The 27731-nt window shown below is 40.8% G+C and overlaps 3 protein-coding genes across 7 annotated transcripts; 2 read left to right on the plus strand and 1 right to left on the minus strand.

Moving 5' to 3' along the window:
* Positions 1 to 677: 677 nt before the first annotated feature.
* rnf113a (ring finger protein 113A) lies at positions 678 to 3711 on the plus strand. Its single transcript, XM_080044184.1, has 10 exons — positions 678 to 789; positions 1272 to 1354; positions 1450 to 1548; positions 1735 to 1842; positions 2128 to 2237; positions 2750 to 2856; positions 2948 to 3037; positions 3119 to 3212; positions 3339 to 3445; positions 3567 to 3711. The coding sequence occupies exons 1-10, from the start codon at positions 684 to 686 to the stop codon at positions 3635 to 3637; spliced, it is 975 nt and encodes a 324-aa protein (XP_079900310.1). The 5' UTR covers positions 678 to 683; the 3' UTR covers positions 3638 to 3711.
* A 54-nt stretch (positions 3712 to 3765) lies between these two features.
* strada (STE20 related adaptor alpha) lies at positions 3766 to 14250 on the minus strand. 4 transcript variants are annotated; one of them, XM_080044767.1, is made up of 12 exons: positions 14139 to 14250; positions 13700 to 13765; positions 13134 to 13220; positions 9032 to 9134; positions 8490 to 8611; positions 8120 to 8228; positions 6429 to 6552; positions 6104 to 6275; positions 5840 to 5944; positions 5327 to 5580; positions 5189 to 5231; positions 3766 to 4710 (listed from the first exon to the last, which is right to left on the minus strand). In XM_080044767.1, the coding sequence occupies exons 2-12, from the start codon at positions 13709 to 13711 to the stop codon at positions 4555 to 4557; spliced, it is 1287 nt and encodes a 428-aa protein (XP_079900893.1). In that variant the 5' UTR covers positions 13712 to 13765; positions 14139 to 14250; the 3' UTR covers positions 3766 to 4554. The 4 variants fall into 4 exon arrangements, with proteins under 4 accessions (XP_079900893.1, XP_079900890.1, XP_079900891.1 ...); XM_080044764.1 differs by lacking the exon at positions 13134 to 13220; XM_080044765.1 differs by lacking the exon at positions 13134 to 13220 and having other exon boundaries at positions 14143 to 14245.
* Positions 14251 to 14309: 59 nt separating this feature from the next.
* ddx42 (DEAD (Asp-Glu-Ala-Asp) box helicase 42) lies at positions 14310 to 26089 on the plus strand. 2 transcript variants are annotated; one of them, XM_080043331.1, is made up of 18 exons: positions 14310 to 14372; positions 15441 to 15657; positions 15784 to 15934; positions 16032 to 16093; positions 16660 to 16696; positions 17085 to 17237; positions 17353 to 17457; positions 17571 to 17690; positions 18228 to 18404; positions 18849 to 18977; positions 19085 to 19184; positions 19264 to 19311; positions 20341 to 20438; positions 21239 to 21515; positions 22076 to 22302; positions 22423 to 22533; positions 22737 to 22841; positions 24806 to 26089. In XM_080043331.1, the coding sequence occupies exons 2-18, from the start codon at positions 15443 to 15445 to the stop codon at positions 25397 to 25399; spliced, it is 2709 nt and encodes a 902-aa protein (XP_079899457.1). In that variant the 5' UTR covers positions 14310 to 14372; positions 15441 to 15442; the 3' UTR covers positions 25400 to 26089. The 2 variants fall into 2 exon arrangements, with proteins under 2 accessions (XP_079899457.1, XP_079899458.1); XM_080043332.1 differs by lacking the exons at positions 14310 to 14372; positions 15441 to 15657; positions 16660 to 16696 and having other exon boundaries at positions 15860 to 15934.
* Positions 26090 to 27731: the final 1642 nt, after the last annotated feature.

Consider the following 27731-nt stretch of genomic DNA (forward strand, 5'->3'; position numbering starts at 1 on the left):
TTCCGGTTTAAAATTTCAAAATAATATTACCTTTATATATTTGCCTTCTCACAAGGATTGTAAAGTAATGGCACTTTTATTTCCATCCACATTTCAGGTTTCCATTCACCTTACGTCATGCACTTGGCACAGCTGAGAGGGGATGATGCATTCACGTATTTTCTGTAGCACATAGCTTTCGAAGTGTGAATACAACTTCAAAACACAATTTAACCCTATAGCCTACATATTTATTTAGATGTTTGTTGCTTGGGCAAAACAATTTAACTTTTTCTGAATACATAGGCTAGTTTTTTTTTTTTATATGTTCTTACTAACAATAACAATGCTGATGACTGTAGGCCTATAACTGTTTTTTTCCCCCTTTAAAAATCCACATGATATTCACAATTGTTTCAATCACAGATTCATCATTCATTTATTATAGGCTACTATCTATGAGATTCATATTAGGTGCATCGACAGATAGCCTACGTTCACACAGTTTCCATAGTCACATAAACATAAACATTTAGCAAAGGCAATTCTCAATTAATTTTAATTGAACATTTATGATTAAAATAATATTAAAAGAGAAATATATTTAATTATTTAAAAAAAAAAAAGCTGTAGGAGAGTCTACTCCGAGAGACCAGGGGGCGCTGTTGTGAAATCGTTTATTTATGTTATACAGAGAAGGGAAGATGGCGGAGTCTGAAGAGCCAAAGGCTGGGCCTTGCACTTTTCTGTTCAAGAAATCTACAAAGAAGTTCTCAGGACGAAAGAGAAAAACAAGCGATAGCGACAAAGGTAATAGTTACTGATTAAACTAACGTTTTACAAACTGCTAGTCCCCCTGTGGTTTGCCAAAGGTCCTACAATAGCAAACAGAAAGTAGCTTACAGTAACGTTCACTGTCGTGTTCGTGTATTGACTGTATTCCTGTCTTTAATTGTAAGAATTACATTTACCTGATAAGAGCGTTAAGAACGAGGTGAAGAAGAGAACAACTCAGTAGGCTTTGGTCAAGTTGTAAATGTGTTAAAAACCTATTTCGTTCATGTGTGTTGAGTTCAGGCTATCTCGGATTTTGGAGCGATGTGACATTGTTTTTTGCAGCCTGGTTTTTTATTACTCCCTGCTGCAGTGGTCTGTCTGATTGTACATTAATATAATTTGTATTTGTAGTGTGTTTGTGTGCACTGCAGGGATAATGGTTTTGTCAGTGATGGATGGGTAATAGCATTCTGGTTTCAACACTAAATGCAGACCAGCTTATTTTTTTTTTCCAGATGGCAGCAACAGTGATGAGGACCAGAGCTCCGTGGTGAAAAAGGATAAGAAAGACTCTCGAGTCAACCCCATGATTCAAAGGGTACCCTCATAACTAACAATAATTATAATATTATTAATGATATATTTTTGAATGGTGCCTCACTGTTGTGTGACCCTGGTCTTGTCCCTTTTCAGTCTAAGAAGGTGGAGAAAGAAGCAGTGTCTTCCAGTGAAAGTGAAGAGGAAACACGACACAAGAAGATCACCGTTTCGTACAAGTCCACACGGTCAGCAGTGAGTTGACACTTTTAAATCTGGAAAATTAACGAAAAGCAAATTGCTCGGCTGCTGAAAAGTGTCGTGTTCTATCTGACCCCTGATGATTTTGTTCTTGACTTGATTAAAGTCCCGTTACTGTAGAAATCTTTTTCACTCCTTGCTATTCTCTCAATCTTGCCCCCCTCCCCATCCCCCAAATAGAAACCAGAGGGACCAGATGACATGGGAGCAACTGCTACATATGAGCTGGACACTGAGAAAGATAAGGACGCTCAGGCCATCTTTGAGAGGAGTCAGAAGGTCCTAGAGGTGGGTCACATCTTTTGCAACAACATACAATCTAACCTACATTTATGAAGTGTTTCTTTATACATTTCCGATATATCTATACAGTAGTTAAATGTGTTTTATTGGCAGTGGCATACTAGTGGTTCAGTTTCCCACTCAATTCATTTAAATTGTCAAAAGATATTGCTAAATTGAGTTCCAAATGTTGTATAATATATTTTCACCTAACTTTGCACAATAAACATCAACAACAACATTATTGCACACTATTTGTGTACTGAATGAACCACTTTACCTCTTCAACAGGACCTGGAGGGTAAAGAGGATGATAAAATCTACCGCGGCATCAACAACTACCAGAAATTCATCAAACCAAAAGATACCACAATGGGAAACGCCTCCTCCGGCATGGTCAGGTGAGTACAGGCTATAGGCGAGAATTATTCATCATCACATACTTTCGAAGACATTCTATCATCTATATAAACTCATATGTAATCAATTATAGTTGACGCATAAACCCTGCGTTCCAAATCACATTCTCATTCTTTTTACTATATAACATACTGCAGCTGTCCGTAAAAGAGCGAAGTTTGCATGCAGGAGGCATACAATTTGGGTCATACTTTTACTTAATTATATCCGTCATAAGATCGCTACTTGATCTTGTGTCTTGCTTATATCTTCTCGCATCCCTGGTTGTTTTCAATCAGAGGATCAGTCGTAACTTCTGATTCTGACCCACAATTGGCAAAAAATCATTCAGATTTGCACACTAAAAATAGCAACCGGTTCTAGCAGGACATCCGGTTATTTTTCAGCATGCTGCATTTGACCACATGTACTGTATCCTTAATCTTTTTCTGTCTTACTGAATAGGAGGGAAATGTGTGTATTGGTACGCAGTAACCTTCAACCTTTTTAACAGAAAAGGACCAATCAGAGCCCCTGACCACCTAAGAGCCACAGTCAGGTGGGATTACCAGCCAGACATTTGCAAAGACTACAAGGAGACAGGATTCTGTGGTTTTGGAGGTGGGTGTCGGTTGTCGTCTATTAGAAGACTCAAAACACCTGGACCATTCACTTTAAAGTGTTTTTCATATTATTCTCTCCTGCTTTTCAGACAGCTGCAAGTTCCTTCATGACAGGTCGGACTACAAACATGGCTGGCAGATCGAGCGTGAACTGGAGGAGGGCCGTTATGGAGCCAATGGTGAGTTTGGAGATGAGATTTCATGTTGTTTTTTGTGCCTGCATCTGAATTCAGCCTAAACATTACTGTCTTTCTGTCCAGATGAGGAAAACTACGAGGTGAGCAGTGATGAGGAGGATCTGCCCTTTAAGTGCTTCATCTGTAGGGAATCCTTCAAGAATCCCATCATCACAAAGTAAGCTGCCGTCTCCCTTTAAAAAAAAAAGTGATTTTTAAACTTAATGGGTTTTTCCTGGTTAAATAAAGTTTATAATAATAAAAGTGTCTGCTGCAGTGTGTTAACCAGTCAAATGTATCCCAGGTGCAAGCACTATTTCTGTGAGGCCTGTGCTCTTATGCATTACCGCAAGTCCAAGCGCTGCTATGTGTGCAACACTCAGACCAACGGCGTCTTCAACCCTGCTAAAGGTAAGCAGCTTCTGTCAAGAGTGACCTTTGAGAAAGGGGAATTAAGTACTTCTAAAAAATGCTTGGGATGAATGCAACTTGATGCCCTCAGGTCACATTTTCTTTTATTTCTCTATTCTAGAGTTGATGGCAAAGATGGAGAAACGACAAGCTGCTGCTGAGGACCAGCCCCCATCAGATGAGGAGGATTAGAAACATCTGAACCTTAACACCCCCTCCCCTTATGTGTTTGTCCATGTACATTTTGAATAAACATTTTTTTTTTAGATTAACTCCCTCTCTGTGTGGTGCCATCAAGTTAAAACATTTAAGTCAACAATGTTTATTGGTAAAAGTCAAGTTTGACATTCGCCACACTTTGCTTTGCCCTCAATTTTCAAATGTACAAGCAGACAAAACAAGCACCAAACAATGTAACATTCACGTTAAGTAACATCACACCCAGAGTAAGTTTAAGGAAATACACTTCTATGCTGTGATGAAGGTTCAACTAAACAGATGTTCTGTGCAAAAAAAAGATGTAGTTTACACTATAACACAGGCAGAGAGCTAAGAAATGCTTATACATGCTGTTCACTTAATTGACCGTTCGTTTGGGCAAAACCGTCCCATCTGTTATGAAGAGGAAGGGACTGAGCTCATGTGGTGCTCTCACTGAGCAGATGGGCCGCGTCACAACACCATGTTCAAACAAGAGGTAGAGTGTCCCCTCTGAATATTAAGTAGCAGCTTCCACTGATACATTTTAAAGAGAAAATGTTAAGGTTTAGGCTAAGTATATCCCTTCTCTAAAACATCAGTCGAAAGAATGGGGAAAAGAGGAGTCCTGTTGTGTTTTGGAGCTTGCAATGTGAGAGAGAGAGGCCATCAGTGCAGTGCAAGAGTCTGTGCATATCTAGCGAACAAAAAAGCGTGCGAGAGACATCCAAAAAGAGGCAAGATGGCTGCTGGCTTTTAACCTCCGTCTGAGAACAGCAACCTCCTTTTTAGTTTTAAGATTTAAATTATTTACAAGGGGGGGGGGGGGGATATTAGAAAAACAGATCTAGTCCCGTATGCTCTTGAGAGATTCCCATCAGAAAAGCCTCTCCCCTGTGAGTGTTCCACTGTCAGAAGTCCCAGTCGTCCACGTCTAGGTGGCTGAGGCCTGACTCCAGACCAGCCAGAGCAGACTGAGGGTCCTGGGCCTGGGAGAGCTCATCGCTGGTGATAGGCGTTACAGGACGCAACAGCTCGGGCAGCGCCTCCGAGGGCCGACGCTTGATCTGTTAGAGGGAAGAAAAAAAACTTTTGATGGAATATCTTTAAATATTAACTCTAATTATATCGTAGTTTTGTTTTTTAAATGTATTTTTTCTGTGTTTTCACCTGTATTTGACAGTTTGGAAATGGAGAGAGCGAGGGGGGTGACATGCAGTAAAGGTCCACAGGTCGGATTCGAACCTGCGACCACTGAGACGAGGGCTGGGCCTACATGGTGCACTATGCCACCAGAGCACCACAAATTGTATTGTAGCTTTTGTATGTACTGTATTTTGTAACGTTCTTTTAGATACATTTACATTTTAGAACCCAGGAAATAAACGGTACACACATTTTTTTCAATGAAAGTCATAGGGTCAAAGTTACATTTGTTTTAGCTACTAAGCTAAGAAGATAGTTTGTTGCACTATAAGTGAAAGGGCCAATAGCAATAATAAAAGACTGATAATATCAGAATTAGCCTGGCATCTTCTTACACACCTGTTTGAAGAAGGGGTGGCCTATGAGAGCCGTGGCAGACGGTCTAGAGAAGAACACAAAAAAAAGGGAAAACAATTAATGTCTTGAAATTCTACATTATATTGAATATTTCAGCAGAAAAAAAGAGATAGTCCTAACCTCTTCTCTGGGTCTCGCTGTAGACACAGCTCCGCAAAGCCGTGGAAATGTGAGGAGAAGGTGCGGTTGTAGGGGTGGTGTCCCGTTGAAGACGAGGCCTCGCCGTTAGAGTGACGGACAATGCCAGCTCCCATACCCTCACAGATCCCAGAGTCCGCCCCGGAGTGGGACGGTTTGAGACACAGCTCCTCTGGTGGGATGGTGGTGGTGTCCAGCAAGCACGGCACTGTGCCATTTAGCTTCTCCAGCAGCATCTGTGCAAATGAGGTGAATGATGGACGTGAATGATGAAGTGTTAGTGTACCCTGCATTTTGATTTCAGGGAAACATTTAACCTAAAAAAGTTCAATTGGTCCCAAGTGTTTGTATAAAAAATATCTTTGTTTTTTCTCTGAAAAATTAAATAAATAGTGAAATGTATTATTCTTTTGTACAATCAACTAGAAATGACGTGTATCTGATAATGTGATGCAGGAGAACAGGTAGGCCCGTTGATAGGTCTCTTCTTCTCACCTGTGTAGCCGGCATGTCTTTGAAGGGCACGTGTCCATTTGCCAGTTCACAGGCTGTGATGCCGAGGCTGTAGATGTCTGACCGCCAGTCGTAGCCACACAGGTTCTGAGAATAAAAGAAACATTAACATAGGAAATTTATTATTTTTTTCTGATGTAAAAATGCTGTTTGGAGAACAGTCACCCCTTGTAGCCTTTCCAAAACCTGGTAATACTCTAATAAACGGTATTACGAGCTTTATTGTGTAGGAACACAGCACTATACCTGCTGCAGCACCTCTGGGCTGAGCCAGGGCAGCACCTTCACACTGTACGGGGGAAAGTCATGGACGACTCTGTCCCTCTGGCCGTGACGGATCAGACTGAAGATGCTCCTCAAACCCGACATGCACACCTGTCCGTCTGCTGAGATCAGCACGTGGCTCGCCTTCACACTCCTGCACATAAACAAAGACAGGGAATATTACACTGATTTACTCTGCATTTTTGCAAAAGCATATTGAGACACCCAACTTTGATGTTGTATATATATTTCTTATATATCTTTCAGACCAGTTTTCCAGAGGCTTAAAAAACAAAGTGTATCTTACCGGTGCACATATCCCATGTGGTGGATGTATTCCAGAGCTCTGAGCATGCCCAGCAGTATGTACGAGATGGTCAGTTCATTCATTCCATCAGAGAAATGTGTGCAGATCAGATCTCTGGCTGACCCTGAAAGACCATCAAACACATTTGAATAAAGAGCTGGTATCTATTAGCACAGGCTACTAACATACCTTTATTACATATTCTAAAATGCAGTGGCCCTCATTTATCAAACTAGCGTGGAAACTGGTGCAGATTGTGGCACAAATACTTCCCTACGCCAGGTATCGCGTGGTATTTATCAAACAGTCGTATCTCGGCGTACGCCAGGCCATTATTGATAAATGCGGCGGCTAAAAACAATCGTTATTTGAATATCACGCCCCTATATTTTCTCAGTTTAGAGGCCTCGCCCAGAGGTTTTACGACATGGATATGCGCATTACGGCAAAGAAGAGGAACTTCTCTGAAGTAGAAATGACAGAATAACAGCAAAAGTAGAAAAACAAAATAGTTTCATTTAGGAGCATTACAAGCGGCATCAAAGAACGACAGAAGGCAGCAGTAAGCAAGGAAATAACTGCTGCGGTCAACAGCGTTGGTGTTGACAACAACAAACGATCTCCAGCTGAGGATTTAGCATTTTAGGTTTACATCAGTAGGCTACTATCGCTCAAATGCTATAAAACAGCATATACAATTATATGTCGCCATTTCTTTACATAGATGAAGAAAAAGTGGTTTGACTCGAAAATCGCCACTAAAAAGCGTGTTGCTGCTCTGAAATGCAACACCAACTGGAGGTGTGGGCATAATATAGGCTAAGTGTAGCCTAGAGGAGAAAAAGACGCACCAACTGTCCGATAATGGTCCCCATGAAAGAAATACACGTCTGCAGAGATTTGAATGATTAGAATGTATTGGCCTTTTTAGATAGCACTAATCAAAAGGGTTTTAAAAACTAAAAATAACACATTTTGCGTTTTACTGTATGACAGCATGCGCTTGGCACGAGTGGTCAGCCCGGCCGTCAGCTGCACAAGCTGACCCGGCAACGATCAGCTGTGAGAGCGCCAACCGTCCTGCTCCACCAGCAGATCGGAAAAACAAGCGGAAACGTGCCGGTTAATGGTGGAAATAAATCGCTCGCTTAAGCGATCAATGACACATTAAAAGAGGAACTAACATCTCAAAAGTGCGTCAAATAAATAAAATGTTAAGCTGAATGTTGTGCCTTGTATTTTTTATCATAAAGAGCAGCGTACTACTTGCATAGCCTACATATTTAATACTTGCATAGCCTACATATTTAATACTATTTAATAATGAATGCAGCCCCCGTGCCTCAGTGTCCCCCCAGCTGCTCCAAGTCGGAGATAACTGCCCTTACGCAGTCCCATGCACCACTCCTAAGAGGCCGGTGTGCGCACTATTGAATCAGCGCTCCTACTCAGTTGCACACCATAAGCTGCACATTTTTAAGTGATTAATATCTGTATTTCGGTCTGAGCAAACACTGCATGTGTATTATCTTCTAATAAATCTCCAACAAAGTCATCGGCTACCTGCACTACGAGTCCATGCTTTTCACAAACTTGCGTACACGAGCTGAGAGCTGGCGTGGGATTTGAGCGTACCCTACGCTCACGTCCAAATTGATAAATGCCAGCGTGCGTTTAAGTGTATCCATTACCATAGGCCATGAAGGGAGTGATGATCCACAGCTCATTTTCAGCTATAAAGACACTCTTGTAGGGTAGGATACTGGGGTGGTGGAACAACTTTGACACCTGTAGTTCTCCCTGGAGAGGCAGAGAACAGGAAATTGCACCTCGTTATGTCAAGACGACAGGCGGAGAAGAATAGATTATTCAGAATCTAATTAAGCATAGGAGAGGGAGCAGCACAGACAGAGACATTAATCAGAACATGGACACAAGGGTTATTATGTAAGTATAGCCCTTTGAAGATGAAAGAAAGAGAACGTTATCCACTAACAGGGTTAGCGAGGTAAAGACTACTGGATAAGCTGAGTCACGGTGTCATCTAATACTGATGCAGACCTGCAGGTAGGCAACCATGTCATTAGTGCACGACTCCATGTCAATCCGTCGGATGGCTACGTGCTGCCCCGTGGGTCTGTATCGAGCCATGTTCACCGTCATCAAGTCTTCCAAGCCTCGGCCTATAACACACACATACTTCAATTTAAGATCCAGTCTTGTCAATTTTACCTAAGTATCCTCCAGTCCTTGTTTTTTTTGTTTTTTTATTAATGATTAACAATACATAAAACATGCTTAAAGCAGTGTTCAGCTCCTGTGCAAACACTACACTGCATTATTTTTGTTTTTTACAACCACAATATTCCCTCTGTTAAAACTAAATAATCCATCTTTAACACAACTCTTCTTTGTCCATAAACCTCCCAAACATATATTTTTTGTATATTTTTTCCTAAATTGATTTATACTTGTGTTTTTCTCTTCAAACCATCAGCAAACACATTCCAGTGACCACCCCCAAGACTGAAATACATAGGCCTCTTCTGAAAATCATTACAAACAGCTGAGTCTAAAAGGTGTGCCTTTGCCTCTCTACATACCGATAACAGTGAGGAGCTCATAGGAGCCACTGTCGGGGAGGAAGCTGCCCATGGTGTCCCGCCGTGGGAGGGAGGTCACACTCTCCTGACTGTCTTCATGGGCCTAGAGAGAGAGAGAGAGAGAGACGGGGGGGGGTAGTGGATGAAGAAATGCTGTGACACTGGCTTCACTTGATAGTGCAGGGTCGCGTTAAAGAGCTTGTGAGTGACTACTGGGACGGTTGGTCGTATGTGTGTGACAAGTGTTAAAACATCACCAAAAGACAGGCATAGATAGGTGTGATAAAGGTGTCACTAACAAAAAAGTTTAAAAAAAACACATTGGAAGACATTTGAAACGCATACTACTGGAACTCAACCCATTATCAGCAAAATATTTAGGAAGAAATAGGAAGTATCAACTGTAGGTGAGGTAATTGAAACATATTCCAACCCCGTAGATCCACTCCAAACTGTCATTATTTGTGAAACAATATGCGGTTACTCATAGACGAAACCACTGCTTCTAAAACATAAAGTGTAGGCATATAGACCTTTCTGTGTTGAGTTAGATTTTTTTAGACTTGTGAATCACAAACGCATATAGAGAAAAGTGAATATTCTAGCAGGTAGTGAGGACTCCTGAATGTATCGCCATTTTAAAATTATGGAAATGGAACAGGTTGCAGTAGAAAGCTGTGGAGGCAAATGAATGGAAGCTGTATGGATATGTGGATCTTTTCCATGATGATGATGACAAGAATAAAGGACACGCATTAAAAAATCTGAATAGTGCACTTCACTTGAGCATAACTGTATCCTACAAAGCGGAGGTGACTTTAACGTAAAGGTAAGAGACGCACAATATTCAGAAATAATCATAGAGTTGTTCCATGTGTGGACACTTCTCTGAATGTAAATCCAAGCAAAGCCTGTTGCCAATGTGTAACATTTTATAGACTGCACATTAAAACTGGTCAAACATGCCGAGGCAGCCATCAGTTAAAAGGAACATCTGTAAACGTTGATCTAATCAGATGGGTAAGTGTACAAAACTGCCATCGTGATCAAATTAAGAAGGGGTTGCCATGCCAAAGCTGAATATGTAGAATCCTATCCATCTAGTCCAAAGGAACATACTGTGTGGTGGTGACCAACATCAAAAGTGTGACTAACTATAAGTGAAAACACCATCAGTTCAACAGCAACGCAACAACAGGCCGTCAGCACAGACAGGCAGTGTCAAAACACAAACACCCACAACACAAAAATAGATTTTTTTAAAGTGAGGGTGACACCAAAATCTGGAGCAGAGCACATTAAGAGAACACTGGAGGACAGAACCATCTAGATAAACTGACAGGATTATTTATTATTTTTAGTTGCGATTTCCCCACCTTCCCCAACAGCCCTTGTGAGTGAGGTGTGCCAGGAGCATGTACAATACAGTGCGTGTCGTGACCTAGACGCCACTCATGCATTCATAAATGTGCAAAGCCTCTGGGATTTGTGGATTCCTCTACATATACATCTATGTGCGCACATAGACAATGCATGCACGCACATACACAAAAGGCAAATGGGGGATGGCGATGATGCAGTGGCAGGAGTACCACACTTACGTTCCTGTGAGAGAGTCTCTGAGCTTGCTCTGGGGTAGAAAGACCACATCATATGACATAAAGACACGTACACACACACAAAACAAGAGAAGGATCTGGGTTTAAAGCAGCTCTTGCATTGGGAAAGTCTAGCAACTGCTAGCAGGAGTTTACAGGAGGCTGCAGAATGATTGACAGATTAACTTTGTTGGTCTCCCTTTTACTAAGGTAACCACCCACAAAGTGAAGTATCATTACCTGTACAGACAGTTTTCATGGAAACTTGTGGGAATACAATTAAACTGAAACTGCACAAATGCATTCTCACCCCAGTGAAGTGCTTACATCTGCATAAAATATGTTATCTAATATTGTCTAACCAAAGGAAATTCAGAAATGAAACACAATCTAGCTAAACCCTGCTGCCGGTTCTTCCCAGGTATTATGTTAGGCAATGGGAATGCAGCGCAGCCAAAACTGAAGTGATACACTTGAACAAACATGCAGCATTCAGCAGTGGTCTGCCAGCAAGAAAATGAAAATGAGGCCAAGCTTGCAAAGAAGAAAGACTTATCCACCACCAAACTTTTCCAACATACACAAAAGCTTCAATACTGTGTGAAAGTAACATTATACCAATTATTTTATGTGGACGAATGGCACAGTCCTCTTAATTTATGTCCGACCAACTCGCATACTTCAGTCCTGAAAATGAATAACTCGCTCACTCTACTTTCGCATATAGTATAATACTGCACTAATGTGTGATCTAGGGTCTTAATGTGACAGCTGGGAATATCACATAAAAAATAAACCATTAGTCACGGTGGGGAATTACCAGAAGAACCAATTACCGCCAGGATTGTTTTTCCTCAAGTCACATACACCTTGTTTTGACCAAAAAGGTTAATGACTGAGAGGTGGGTGGTTTAATTCACCGACCACAGGCAAAAGTTACGTGAGAATAGGTCAGTAGGAACCGCTTTCACCTAATTCAAAAATTGTGGAGTGGAAAAGACACTTAACCCTCAAACCTCTATAGAGAAACAGCTCTGTCGCCAACAACCATGATAATACAAGCAGGAAGTATCCGAACAATTTCCCGTCCAATCAATGTCAACCTTCTATGTTTGTTTTCTTCTTTCTACAACCCTGTGAGCATACAAGTAGCCATGGTGGTCTTTGGACCAACCCCACAATGAAACATTCCAGAGATTTATCATTTGTTGATTGTGTTTTTGAGGCTTTCATGCAGTAGTGTAGATATTATGAGCTGTCTGGAGCCCAGTTAGTCAAACTCTAATATCTATATCAACACATCAATAAACTTCTGTCTACATCACATTTATGCATTTATTATTTATTTTGTGATGACAAATGTAAGTGGGCAGGTCTGCTGCTGCAAATCAAACTATCTGGAGTCCGATGACGCAGCCAGCTGTTAACACTATGGATGTTTCTAGAATTAACAATTAAATGAACTGACTTAAATATGTGAACTGTATTGTTGTTGTAGTGCTCTTTAAGAATAGAAAAGCTGTGTGCCGTGTAAAAACCAGAAACGCCCCGATCACAAATCAAAATGAACCCCCTGGCAAAGCGTCATGTTTCCACATCTGGATGAGAGGCTGCATAAATAAAGTCTCTTTTTGCACTTGACACAAAAGTTTAAATCAGCTTAAAGATGCGGCCATAAATAATTCCATAAATTGCAAGCCTCAAATTAAAGTAGGTAAATTTACTTAATAAACCGAATTCAATTGCATTACTTGTTATCCTCATACTGTGCTTACTAATTACATCTTTGTGTACGCAAAATTGACTGCTTTATTTTGACTGTTGATTTGGATTATTCTCAATTTGCACTGCTATTATTCAGCAACCTATGATTCCATGTACGAGATTATCCAGCTCAGTCAAAAACATTTATGTCTGTCCGATTTGAAGCTCACCACATATGCCAAAGGTTTTCCAAGGTATCAGCTCCTATTTATAGTATGATAATTATAGCAAGAGTGTGCGGCAGTAAAGTTTGAAAATTAAGATATGCTGGGATGGCTAAAACGCAACTGCACTGTCATTTCTACACTTTGTTGTTTCTAGATCTGAGGTGCCAAAAATGTATTGCTCGATAAGGAAAAACACATGAGTTTTTTTCACAAGAGGGATAAAGTCAAAGTAAGGTGGCAAATGAACATTTTGACAGCCAAAAACAAATATGCAACCTTTTTAAACACAAGAATTATCACAACAGTTACAGGAAGCATTAAAGAAAATTGCCCATGTGAGACAATAAGTTATTCATTTGTGCCATCATTTGTTAAAGTATTATAGCAAACAAAAACAGTGAGGCAGTAACACTAACAACATAAAACACATTATAATTTAAAGAAATCTAAGAAGCAGAGCAAAGCAACCACTCACTTAGAGCAAAGCTTCAACCGGAAAGAATGTTTTTTTTCTGTTTGTGCTGGTGAAGACACTAATGTGTTAGCAGTGGTTTGGGAATGTTGAACCCTTATGTTGTGTCCCGAGTTGCCCTGGACCTCACCTCCAAATAACTCCAAATCCCGCAGGCTCTCCACACTCAATTTCTCAGATACCCAGCGCTGACAGACACAGAGGGTTATTGACAGACATGGAGAAAAGAGAGAAAAATGCAAGCAAAAATAAGGAAATCAATCCACATAAACATAGTTGAAGCAGTTGAATAAAGATGGTTCAAATCAGTCTGCATTCAGAATTTGCAGCGGTTTAGGTTTTCTGTCTCTTATGTGAAAGAGAAAGTCATAGAAAACTGTATGTGAGCAATGCTGAGGGAATTTGCAAGGTAGTCTCTGTAAGCTCTTTATAAATATAAATGTACATTATTTCCCTATCATGATAACACTAGCGTCTGGCTGCGGGCAGTGAGAGCTGTCATTATAAAGGCTGATTACCTTACAAGGACTAAGCCTTATTTTGCACCAAAGACATACGTATGCTTAAACTATTGATGAAAAACATAAAATTAATTTAATCCTCGGTCAGAATATACAAACACTCTAAGCCTATTGTCTGAAATAGGAGGTTCCTGGCAAACACTTACAAGAAAAGACATGGATCCTCTTGAATGAGTTACATATGAAATGCTGAAAACACGTTGAGGGAAAAGCTGTGAAGACAAGAAAAAAATCGTAACATTCCTCATTTATCTATATAAGATAAAGGTATCCAATGAATGCAGGAATCCAGTGGATGCAGTAGAACGTTAAATGAAATACACATTTACGCAGCTAATGCAAACACGGATACGATGACTTCTTCTAACAATAGCAAACGATAATATTAACAGACCAATACATAAACAAATCTCTCATTTACAGCAGATTCGTCCAAAGGAAAGCTCAGTGCTTGTTATGGCTCGCTAAAATTATGCATTACGGAGGGCGCAGGCTAGCACCAATAAATTACCGTTAGCTAAAGCATCTACCACGACCTATTTGAGCTACTAGTCATTCCATTATGAACACGTTTTGAAAGCTTACCTACGTTGCGTTTTGAACAGCAAAGCCTCGTTGATTAATCTTATATTTTAGGCTATTATATGCAGCCAGACATTCTGTTCAGTGGATGTTTTTGGCCGCTCTTCTTCATTACGCCGTGTCGAGCACAGATGACGATAAGAAAAAAAGAGAAACTACGCGTCGCTCACAGATGACGTAGGCACCGTTTTGGTTTCTACTGAAAACACAGGAGCAATTTCCTCGCGTCAGAAACAGGTAAACACGACCTTTAGGCGGCTGTTACAACACAATTGACACATTTATCCAGTTAAAAATGTTCTCGTACACTGCACGCTGGTGTGAAAGGCTAACCAAATAACTTTAAACCACATCCACGGTGATGCGTTGAGCCCATGGTTGAGCCTAGCATCGTACACCCCTACCTCGGTTATTTTGCGGCCTTGAGCTAACGCGTACGTGATGCATACGTAAATAATAGTGAATGTTATTTTGTTATCAAACTACTGTGATGGAAAGCAACCGCAAAGAGCCAGCAGCCCAATCATAATGCTATGTGGCTTTACACCGTCGTTTGTGGCTAATGGCTAGCTAGCTTTGTGGTTACGCATTTACGTCAGTGCCTCAGTCCTCCTGATAACGTTTTATCCTGCACAATCCAACACATTTTATGACTGATAAAAATGCATTTAGTGCTTTTTGGGCAGAAATGATAGTCTCCATGGACATCGGTGCAACTGTCTTACAAACTGCGTATATAGCTGTGCAAACATTATTTTGTTCAGCTGGCATGCGTCGGGGTTCCTGCATATCCTTAAAAAGTCTTACAAGACATTGGATTTATGTATCTAAAAATAGGGCATTCAATTTTGTTTATGTCTTAAATTAATCTTTCAAATGTCTTTAAATGCTAAGACAGAGGGAATGGGATTATAAGAAATGTATTTAGTGTGTAAGTATTATTTTGCTTTTAAAAGGAGATACATAAAGGACTGCACCAACAAAATGAATGGCAGTCAGTGCTACTCATTTCCTACTCTGCCTTATGACTAACAACCGGTATTGGAAATAGTCATTGTTAAACCAAAATACACCTGCTGTAAGTGGTACTTCATGACTACATGGCAAGCTGAATAGATTTTTCAATGTTTCGAACAAGTGCGGAGTCACAGTTTATTGGGAGAACCTTCAAAAAAAGAATAAAAAACCTAGAACAGATGTTCTATACGTCCTATATACTATACCTTTATAAACAACATTTGGTGTCCAAACAGCGAGTTCTCCAGACTTTAATCGTTTATTTCCTGTCTTGTTTCCACATCACAGCCATGAACTGGAACAAAGGCGGTCCGGGTGTCAAGCGAGGCTTTGGGTTCGGAGGTTTTTCGCTTGAAAAAGGAAGAAAAGAGGAAGGTCCACCTCCACCCAAATCTCAAACCTCATTCGCACCCACAGGATCGACTGGTGCATACGGGAAGAACCAGCAGCTCCCATCGTTCTACAAAATCGGGACAAAAAGAGCTAATTTTGATGAGGAAAATGCGTGAGTATTCTCATCTCTCATACACTTATATTCAATTCAACCCCTGATAAATCTATCGGTACATAATCTGATTTGTTGAATTAAATAATTATAAAACGGCCTCTTTTTTTGTCATTTTTTACAAAGCTATTTCGAGGATGATGAAGAGGAGTCCAGCAACAATATGGATCTGCCGTACATCCCGGCTGAGAACTCTCCCACACGACAACAGATGAAGTCTGGTGGAGGTTCAGACAGTGAAGACGACCCACTGGATGCCTTCATGGCAGAGGTTGAGGTGAGAAGAGAATAACAGTTAGACAGGAACAAACTACAACATTTTCCAGTGTTTGATTTGCTGTTTTTCGTCAACAAATGTGTTTGTTCTCCTCCAGGACCAAGCAGCTAAGGACATGAGGAAATTAGAAGAAAAGGAAAAGGAGAAAAAGTCAGCCAAGTAAGACATACACACACACACATTTAGTCATTTCTAAGGTCCTTATGTAGGTTTTTAAATTTAAATTTGGCCAGAAGGAGAAACAAATTGCCCACACGTAATGTTAATTTGTATTTAACTCCTGTAAAATTCACAGCTTTTATAAACATCTTAAACTACTGATAAAAATGTGCTTTATGCAGAATTTGTATGTTACGTTTCTCCAGTTACTGGCGAAACGCATTACACATCCAGCAGTGTTTTAACTGGCTTCAGGGTGGAGTCAGCGATTCTGGAGAATGCCTGTTATCAAAATCGCTTTTAGTCAAAATCAGTTTATATCACTGCGCGCACACACAGTATGGAAAGGTAACGATTCGTTAGGAGATATTCACTGCTTTTGACAAAACATGATTTTGACAACAAGCGTTCTCCACAATCGCTGACTCCACCTTTAACTGGTTTAATAGATATCATCAGTTAAGCAGTGTGACCTTAGCCTTAGTCAGAGTGGGATGTGGGCTGTCATCTTGGGTGTATGAACGAGCCGCAGGGAAGTTTTTTTTTTTCTCCGCTTGTCATTGCAGGGGTATTCGTGATGACATTGAAGAAGAAGATGAACAAGTGAGTGAGCCCTCCAAAGTTCTTCCTCCACTACATCGTTGATCAGAGAGGTCTTCAGATCCAAACATTTCCCTAAATCTACCTCTCGAATCTAATCTCTCTAAGCCCCTCCCCTTATATCTGAACATGCAGGTTGCATTTAGGAACATTACAATGCAGTGGTTTTTCTTTGTATAGATTATATTTGTTTAGAAAGTGTCGAGAAAAGCATGTTTAATCATTGATGAATACCAGGAAGTGACAGAATAGTATAACATTGTGAACATTCTTCTGTTCTGTAAAGCTGTGTCTCTTGAGGTGCATTGTCACTCAGTCTCTGGTGCCTGGATGCTGTGGTAAGCAGCAAACAGGTTCAGTTTTTTCACATGACATGCTGTGCTCTCTGCAGGAAGCCTACTTCCGCTACATGGCAGAGAATCCCACAGCTGGCCTGACACTAGAAGATGAGGACGAGAACATTGACTATGACAGTGACGGGAACCCGATCGCTCCCACAACCAAGAAAATCATCTTGCCATTGCCTCCCCTTGATCACTCTGAGGTACAGTTGGCAAAGGAGTGTTGTGTAAAATGTGGATCAACATTTTATGTCTGTTTTGTCTGTAATATGAGGTATTGTTTTGTGATTGTTCTGTGTTTTTGTTTTTTTCCTATAGATTGATTACCCGCCCTTTGAGAAAAACTTCTACAATGAGCATGAAGAGCTAGCCATCCTGAATGAAAGTCAAGTGTTTGATTTAAAGCACAAACTGAACTTGAGGGTAAGTCTGAGATCTATGCACACTTAGTATATACATGTTATGTAGCTGAACTGATTATAATTGCACTGAATGTCATTTGATATCTGATTCTTCTTTTTTTCTGTGCCTCTCAGGTATCTGGCGCTGCCCCTCCAAAACCTGCGACTAGTTTTGCCCACTTCAGCTTTGACGAGCAGCTAATGCACCAAATCCGCAAGTCTGAATACACTAAGCCCACACCTATTCAGTGCCAGGTATAGTACACGTTTATCTGAAGTTTGAAACATTACTGCATATTAAATGTTTGTTTAAAGGAGCAGTGTGTTTTAAAGGAGTGTATAATCGCTTGAAAATAAAAGTTTTTTTATGACCTCAGCGTGTAGATACAGTAGAACCGGAGCAGCCTCCATGGAGGCCGCCATGTTGCACCGCCATGTTCCTACAGAACAGACAAACGGTTTTATATATAGTGGGTGTCCGCCGGAAATGCACCTTTTGGATTATGAAGAAGAACTACTAAAGAATAAATACCTTAATACATCTTCACCTCATCACTTGATATTATGGAAAGACTTGAGGCAGTAGTGGATGATGCCATCTTTAGTAACTAACTTCTTGTCCTTGAAGTGCCTTCTTTGGCTTATGTACATTTTCAGAACGGCATGGGTAGAAACGGAGCGTTCCGATCTAGAACTTTCACCGCTAGACGATGCCAAAATACATTTCATTTCACACTGCAGTTTTAACGAAAGTAATATAATTATGATTTGTGTTCTCAATCTGGGTTTTAGGGTGTGCCCATAGCTCTCTCTGGACGTGACATGATTGGTATTGCCAAAACTGGCAGTGGAAAAACTGCAGCATTTATCTGGCCCATGCTGGTTCACATCATGGACCAAAAGGAACTGGAGCCAGGAGACGGGCCCATTGCAGTCATTGTGTGTCCCACCAGAGAGCTTTGTCAGCAGGTAGGAAATGAGAAAGGGACGGATTCAGACTATTGGCTGTAATATTAAATGACAATTCATTGTTAAACAAGTTGTCCGTTAAAGGTCTAGTCAACGAGTCTGGAGGATTGCTTGTTCAAAATCAGTAAATATCTGCTCACGATCCGCTACCTCTCCCTACTGTGTGTGCGCTGAAAAAAATTCAGGTGTTAATACACAGCCTAGTCTCTGTAAAGGGGTATGTAAACAAAGTGTTCTTAAACCACTATAGCTAGCAACATGCCCATTTACAGAGCCTCGGCTGTGTATTAACACTAGATGTTTTTCAGCGCACTCGCAGTACGGACAGGGAGTGGATCGTGAGGAGATATTTATTCTCCAGAATCGGTGACTCCAGCTTCAACTGAAAATACATTGTTGAACAAGTTGGTCCATTACTGTGCGTCATTTTTAAATGTTTCCCAGATCCATGCTGAATGTAAGCGTTTTGGGAAAGCTTACTCGTTGCGTTCTGTGGCGGTTTATGGAGGAGGCAGCATGTGGGAGCAGGCCAAAGCTCTGCAGGAGGGAGCTGAGATCGTGGTGTGCACTCCGGTAAGAGGAGAGACTGCCAACTTTTGTCTTTGATCTGTTTTCTAAGAAGAAATTTCACACTCCACTTCTGCAACGAACAAATGCCAAAACTACGTGTGTTTTCACAGGGTCGTCTGATTGACCACGTTAAAAAGAAGGCCACGTCCCTACAGAGAGTCTCATACCTGGTGTTTGATGAGGCGGATCGCATGTTTGATATGGGTTTTGGTGGGTTGGAATGATCACTTCAGCAAAAAAACATCAAAATTTTTTGTGTACTAAGACTTATTTCTCTTTTCCCTTTTAGAATATCAGGTTAGATCTATTGGAAGCCACGTCCGCCCAGACAGACAAAGTGAGTGGGTTGTCTTATAGATTTAAAGGGGTAGTTCAGGATTTTAGACATAGGGCCTTATTCCCAAGTTAGCCTTGGTGTTCTTTATCATTGGAGACAGTTTTCAACACATTTAATTCAGTCCTTCTAGTTGCAGAGTGCGCTCGTGCTAAGCTAGCGCACGGCATCGGGGGAATACCTAGCCTGCTACTAAAACAGTCTTACCCACTCCACAGTACACCCGAGGCCAATCAATTATAACGCCAGACTATCGATGTAAATGTCTGTGTTGATAGAATAATTTTAGAAATAAAACCAACCTCGCATCGCATGAATTATCGCATTTTGAGGGACTACTTTCTTAGCAGCAGCGGACTTTTACTTTGCTGTGTAACCGAATCACTACAGCAGAAAGTAAACAGAGCAGCGTGGGACAGAAACTGAAACTGCACTGCCACCAGTCTACTACCGTCATTCTGTCCCGGTTCTCTGCTGCAGCTCCAGCGGGGGCTGTCTCTACAGACGCTCTTTCTCTTTCTGCCCTTTGAGCATCCCTCTCAATTCTTCATCAGTGTATTCCGGCTCGTACAGGTACGGGCAGCAGCAGGTAAACAAACTATTATAGAGCCTGTAACCTAGGTATTAGTCCGCCGCTGCCGCAGCCTACAAGGACTAAAGTCCCTCAAAATGCAATATGCGAGGTTGGTTTTATTTCTAAAATTATTCTATCAACACAGACATTTACATCGATAGTCTGGCGTTATAATTGATTGGCCTCGGGTGTACTGTGGAGTGGGTAAGACTGTTTTAGTTGCAGGCTAGATATCCCCCCGATGCCGTGCGCTAGCTTAGCACGAGCGCACTCTGCAACTAGAAGGACTGAATTAAATGTGTTGAAAACTGTCTCCACTGATAAAGAACACCAAGGCTAACTTGGGAATAAGGCCCTATGTCTAAAATCCTGAACTACCCCTTTAAGACAATGTGTCGTTGTCATTAGTAGCAAAGCCTCAGAGCGTTTGTTTTAAATTGACATGTTTTCCTTCACAGCCCTTCTGTTCAGCGCTACTTTCCGAAAGAAGATTGAGAGGCTGGCCAGGGACATCTTAATTGATCCTATTCGTGTGGTGCAGGGAGACATCGGAGAGGTATGAAGCACAAATATGTCTCGGGTGGGGGGGGGAGGGATTCTGGATTATTTCCAGGGCAATTTTATAAAATGTTGGGAAATACCTGTTTGCTCTACCAGGGTTTTCCCAATCGAATGTAAGACTCTTTAAAAACATTTATATATAAAACATAATACCACTTAACATGAAATTTGGTGCCAACTGCACCTCCATACTAGCCTGGTCCTACCAGACCATTGTACTTCATTTCATTTGTACAGAAGGTCTGGAATCGCTCAATTGACATACGTACACTCACTTGAAGGCGGGTGTCTGTTGAAGTTTAAAACTATTGGATCTGCCCAGTGCCACTCTGGATCTGCCAACCAATCGCATAACGTTTGGTCGTGACGTATGTCATGCACCGGCTTCTGCAACTGAAACTGGCGCACGTCATTGTTCTCAGCCACTCCCTCTGTTCGCTGATTGGACAGGCAAAAAATCTGCTGGAGAAAACCCGCGAATATACCGCGGACCCAGACTGACTACTGAAGGGAAATGAAAATTGAGCGGAAGTAGGTAGGCAGGCGGTGCTAGGCTACCTCCATACAACTTCAAAGGATATGATGAAGGATCAGCATCAATTACAGTACTTGCCCTACAAAAAATGATTTAGTTTTGTGCATGAAAGAATAACATTCAATTACTCTTATAATAAAATGTTTTTTTCTTAAGGTTCATGTTGAACAATTGCAATTTAAGAAGATTTGCCACAATACAAACACTCATAATAACATGCAAATCCTTGTGTTTTTTCCTTCCCTTTCCTCTGCGACCAGGCCAACGAGGATGTGACTCAGGTGGTGGAGATGCTTCCCGGCGGGGCAGATAAGTGGAGCTGGTTGACCCGGCGCCTGGTGGAGTTCACCTCCTCCGGCTCCGTGCTCATCTTCGTCACTAAGAAAGCAAACTGTGAGGAGCTGGCCACCAACCTCAACCAGGAGGGCTACAGCCTGGGCCTGTTGCACGGAGACATGGACCAGAGCGAGAGGAACAAGGTCATCACCGACTTCAAGAAGAAGAGCTTACCTGTTCTGGTGGCCACTGATGTCGCTGGTGGGTACAAGAAGTGTGTTGTGATGAAGATGGGATTAGTTTTTTCTATGCCATCATTGCCCTGTGTTTCCTTTTTAAAGCCCTTGTAAAATAAAATCTTTCTAACTATGTCATTTGCAAGATAGTAAGCATCTGAAAAGAGTTAGGCATATTTATCAATCCAAATTAAAGATATTGTCATATAAGTTTGATTAACTTTACAGAAATTTGGTTTAGATAAGGGCGGGCTATGCTCTGGTTCTTATAACACAATACGTTTTTTGGACCAATCAAGGCAGTTCTCTGCCCAGATGTTCTTTTAAAAACAATTACTCTTGCCACGAATACTGTTTTGTTACGGCCACGCCACCACAGTCCTGTCAAATGGTATAAACAGTAAAAAGCTTTTTTTTTTTAACCAAGTTTTATAATATTTTTGATCATTTATTTTCAATCTGATTTTTGTAAAAGCTCATTGAGACACCGTACTTTGAAATCATATATTGATTTTTCTACTTTTTTCTACCTCGTTTCCAGAGGCTTTAACCATTTAGCTTCTTTCTGTTTTTAATCCTCCCTAGCCCGTGGTTTGGACATCCCATCCATTCGCACAGTGGTGAACTATGACGTGGCCCGAGACATCGACACGCACACACACAGGATCGGTCGAACCGGTCGCGCTGGAGAGAAAGGTGTGGCTTACACTCTACTCACCAACAAAGACACCTCATTCGCTGGTGACCTCGTGAGAAATCTAGAGGGAGCCAATCAATCAGTTACCAAAGAATTGATGGACTTGGCAATGCAGGTAATCGAAATATGTCAAACTATTTAAAGAAATATATATACAGTATATATATGGGGTGAATGCCTTGGGTTTTTGAAGTGATTGTTTTTAACTTTGTTCTGTTCATATTTCTTTTCCCAGAATCCCTGGTTCAGAAAGTCCCGTTTCAAGAGCGGTAAAGGAAAGAAGCTGAATATTGGCGGAGGTGGCCTTGGTTACAAAGAGAGACCAGGACTGGGGGCAGAAAGTTCTGTAAGTCACTCATTGCTATACTTTATATCGGCTTTTGTTCTGGGTAAAATTACTATGCACTGTCAAATGAGCAAATAACCAGGCTACACCTGTAAACCCTCTTACAGCATTAATGATGTTCCTTTTAGATTGAAGAGGCTCGCAGCGGATATTTGAAGAACATTTTAAAAATGTAAGTAAGTGTGTTTTTTTTTTTTTTACAGGAGCGCGGCAGCATGTTGTCTTCCTCTAGTAGCTATGAAGGTTACAGCAAACCAACCTCTGGGGCGATGGGAGATCGCATGAACGCCATGAAATCAGCCTTCCAGGTAAGACTCCATCTCTTCTGTTGGTCCGTCTTACTTATAACCGTTTTATTATATCTTAGACTTTTTTTGTGATTTTATTTTTTGTTCTTATTTCTAATTACATTTTTTTTTATCTGTTATATATTTTTTTCAAGTATTATTTTTGATTTTGGTCCAATTCAAATGTCCATACACTACTTATCTACTTATTGCAAATATGTGCATATTATATATAGAGAAATGGTTGAGTCAACTCTACAGTCATATGAAAAAGTTTGGGACCCCCTTCTAATTTTGGGGATTTTTGTTAATCATTAGCTGGGATTTTAAGAAGCAAATTCCTTTTCATATATGACATACCTTAGGTAAACAGAAGCAATTCAGCAGTGTCATTTTGTTTATTGGAATAATAGAAAATATGCAATAAGCATCATAACAAAATTTGACTGGTGCATAAATGTGGGCACCCCAAAAGAAAAATGTCATCAGTACTTAGTTGAGCCTCCTTTTGCAAAAATAACAGCCTCTAGATGTCTCTGGTAGCCTGTGATGAGTGTCTGGATCCTGGATGTAGGTATTTTTAACATGCTTACATACTAAAGCGATCCAGTTCAGTTAAATGTGATGGCTGCCGAGCATGGAAAGCCTACTTCAAATCATCCCATAGATTGTTGATGATATTCAAGTCATTGGACTGCGACGGCCATATCAGGACATTGTACTTTTCCCTCTGCAGGAATTTTAACTGTGTTAAGGGTCATTGCCTTGTTGGAATATCCAACCCCTGCGCAACTTCAACTTTGTGACTGATGCTTGAACATTATCCTGAATAATCTGTTGAAACTGGGTTGAATTCATCCGACTATCCACTTTAACCAGGGCCCCAGTCCCTGAAGTGGCCACCAAACCTCCACCAAATTTGAAAGTAGGTAGCAGGTGTTTTACTTGGAATGCAGTTTTCTCCTTTCGCCACGTAAAGCACTTTTTATAATGACCAAATAACTTATTTTTTGTCTCATCAGTCCAAAGCATTTTCTTCCAATATGAATCTGGCTTGTCTAAATGAGCTTTAGCATACTCCAAGCAACTGTATCTCTGGCGTGGGCGCAGAAAGGGCTTCCTTCTCATCACCCGGCCATACAGATGTTTTGGTGCAAATTGCATTGAATTGTTGAACCATGTACAGATACACTTGCAGGTCTTTGGAGGTGATCTGTGGGTTGTGTGCAACCATTCTCACAATCTGCCGCATATGCCGCTCTTTAACAAGGGTTCCCATATTTTTGCACAGCCAGTTTTTCACATTTTATTTAATTTCATAAAACTAAATACTGCTTTTCAAAAAATCTTTGTTTGGAAAACATCCCAGTACTTAGCTGTTCCTGGTAAATGAAAGACATACCACTTTTATCTTTTTTGTGTGAAAGCAGAGTCAATTATAATGCCGGCTGAGAGGGGTTCCCAAACTTTTTCATATGACTGTATATTAATAAAAATCCAATCGCCACCCTTATAATATATTTTGGTCATTCTGTGAAGGGAATTTCGGGTTTAGATATCTTTAAACCTTCCCCAAATTCTCCCCTACATTTTTACTAAACAGTGGTTGAACACATCACAATGTTACTCATTACAACCCATGTTCGAAACAAAGGAAACAAACTCTCTGCGTATAATTTACTTGTAAGCTGCATTCTTATATTGCATGTGCTATAACCAATGAAGCAGCAATTGCAAAAAAAAACATGGGGATCAACTTCTTAGCTTTCGCCATCTTCTCTTTCTAATTTTCCCTTCTGAGAAGAGGCTGTCACGTGACGCATAATGAGTATAAGAGCTTCGTCTAAATAGCTTTGTCCTTTTTTGACAGGTTCTATATTTGACCAATTAGGCGTACAACATTTGCAGGAGTTCTGTCATCACTTTTATAGCCTCTTCAAACACAGGCATTAATCCCTTCCTCCCACTATCTCCTCTTCTCCCAGGCCCAGTATAAGAGTCACTTTGTGGCGGCGGCCAGCGGCGCTCCCAAGCTCAGCACCAAGTCCAGCAGTAACTCGTGTTGGACCAGCGGCGGCAGCCTGAGCTCCGTGCCGACGGAGGCTGCAAACAACGGTTTGCAGCGGCCCCAAAGCGTCTCCATGACGATGCCCGGCTTCACCAGCGCTGGCTCTCTCAGCTCCGTGCCCCAGAGTCCACCAGCCGTCTCACAGCCCGCCCCTCCCTCGCCTAGAGACAGACACGGAGACGCAGACCGGGGTCGCCACGGAGACAGGGATCGCGAGCGCCATAGCGACAGGAGCGAGCGCCACAGCGGAGGAGAGGATCGCTACGGAGACCGAGATCGTCACGGAGACAGGGATCGGGATCGTCACGGGGACCGGGATCGCCACAGCAGCAGCGGCAGCAGTCGCCACGGTGATAGTCGTAACGGAGATGGAAGCAAGAGAGAGAGGGATGAGCGGAGGAGTGAGAGAGAGGGGGGAGACAAGGGCAGTGAGGAGGGGAGGGAGGGGGAAGATGATAGCTTCGCTGTTCCAGAACCACCAAAACGTAGAAAGAGCAGGTGGGACAACTAAAGGGAGAGAAACGTATCAAAAGAATAGAATGTGCTACCAACTGCTCCCTGATGAGTGTGTCTCTTGTAGGCAGATACCAGAGAATATCAGAGGCTGACACAAGATTAAAAGCTTACTGACTTCCCTATCTGGTTGGATAGGAAGACACAAATTGGTCAAAGTTTAACAGAGTGTGTCAAGACAGATCAGCACAAGCAGCTCAGAGACAGCCACTGTACATATATCATTAAGACTGTTATTATTGTAACTCAATAGGATCAAGCAATAGAGCTGTAATGAATCCTGTTATCAGTAAACAATTCAAAGTATGGTCATTTTGGTTGTTGTCTTATCGTTTCCTCTCACTGAGATCCACACTTTGCTTTGTACTCACAGACCTGCCGCATTATTTTGGGTATTTGCCAAGTGTGTTTGTGTTTTTGCATTTTGTTAATCTACACAGCTAACTCTTAGAAATGTTTGATTTATTTTAAAAGACTGATAACTCAGTCGCACACGTACATGTAAAAAAAAATTGTAAAGCTCTTTGTGTGTCTTGTCTCTGAGTTTTAGTGAAGTGCCTTTTCCTGGGCATTTAGTCTTTATGCTTTTGAAGTGTTTTTCAAGAAGATGCATTTGTTTGTATGAGAGGAATTTCAAGTGTCCATGTAAAATGTGAAATTTTGATTAAAAATAACGATTTGGCATCTACTTTTGGACTTGCTTTCTGAGATACTGACATTTGTACACTGCATCTGTTTTCACTTTGCTATTTATTCAAATTCAAAGAACTTTATTCTTCCGTTTGGAACTTCATATGTGGAGGAGCAGCAGGGTGTGTCCCCATTCAGGCACTTACATATAGTTTATAGTTTTATTTTGTCCTGTTATGTGCAATTCATTCATTCAATACAACACAAACCTGAGATGTGAAGCACATGCAGCAGGAAAAAAAAAGTTAAATGTTCCTTTAGATGACGTTAAAGTTGCTACAGTTACCCATGAAAAAACGTGGTGCTGCAGTTCCTCACTGCGACCAATGGGGGGCACTAAACTCACCGTTACCGCGTGTTTTCTGACGGCTGTGGCTAAGCAGGTAGGTAGAGCGCGTGTCCACTGGATTGCAGGGTTGGTGCCTCCTGCCAATTCTAACCCTGCGTTCCAAAATAGCATACTTTTTCTTTTTACTTTTTCTTTTTACTACACTACATATTAAAGTACAGAAGAGTGTTAGGGCCACAGCAGAGAACATTTTTCATTGAGTCAAGAATAAAGACAAATACTCCAAAATGCTATTGGAGTTAGTAGGGCATTTATGTATTTTCAGCATACTACAATTGACGTGCATGTATTGGGACATCCTAAATCTTTTTCTGGCATACTAAATAGTATGTCCATGATTGGAACGCATGGAAAGTGTCCCTGGGCAAGACATTGAACCCCATATTCATGGACATAAAGAAAAATTGGACCCATATTGCCCCCTGCATGTTAGCATTTGCTATCAGTGTGTGAATGGGTGAATGAGACAGAACAGTGTAAGGCGCTTTGCTATAGGACTGAGAAAATCACGGAAATGCGATATAGCGTAAGTGCAGTCCATTTAATGAGATGATCTTTATTTTGTTACACAGTGAGTACCATTTATGGAATAAAAGCAGAGGACAGCGCCCGGGGTTTGAACCCTGGGAACTCGTAATGGAATCCTAGGTTCGGTAAAGTCTTGAAGGAACTCCTGAGCTAAACCTCCACGGGGAATTAAGGCACACTAAGGCCTACCACTTTATTCATAGAAACTCTGATGACAAGGAGGCACACGATAATTTCTGGTTATAGCTTTCTGATTAATTATGGTTGATTTATTAAAGTTAGTTGATATGATCATGCTTTAAACATACATATCGTTATGCATCTGACATTATTACATTACAAATATTACATAATGTCATTATCCAAGATTGTTTATTTGTCATTTATGCACATAATTAAGGGAAAAGAAAAAAAGACAAATGTATAAATAGGAAACACGAGTGAAGAGAGAAATTGGAGGCCTAAGTAAACACGAAATAATGCAAATACATTTTAAAATATAGGCCAATGAATACATGGGCTAAATATATATATATATATATATATATACATATATATATATATATATATATATTTAGCCAGTCATACAGTCAGTTTAACATATATATATATATATATATATATATATATATATATATATATATATATATATATATATATATATATATATATATATATATATATATATATATATATATATATATATATATATATATATATATATGTTAAACTGACTGTAAAGGGGGCGGGGTCTGTAAAATAT

This window comes from Ammodytes marinus, assembly GCF_949987685.1.
Source record: "Ammodytes marinus genome assembly, chromosome: 16".
Taxonomy (NCBI): Eukaryota; Metazoa; Chordata; class Actinopteri; order Uranoscopiformes; family Ammodytidae; genus Ammodytes; species Ammodytes marinus.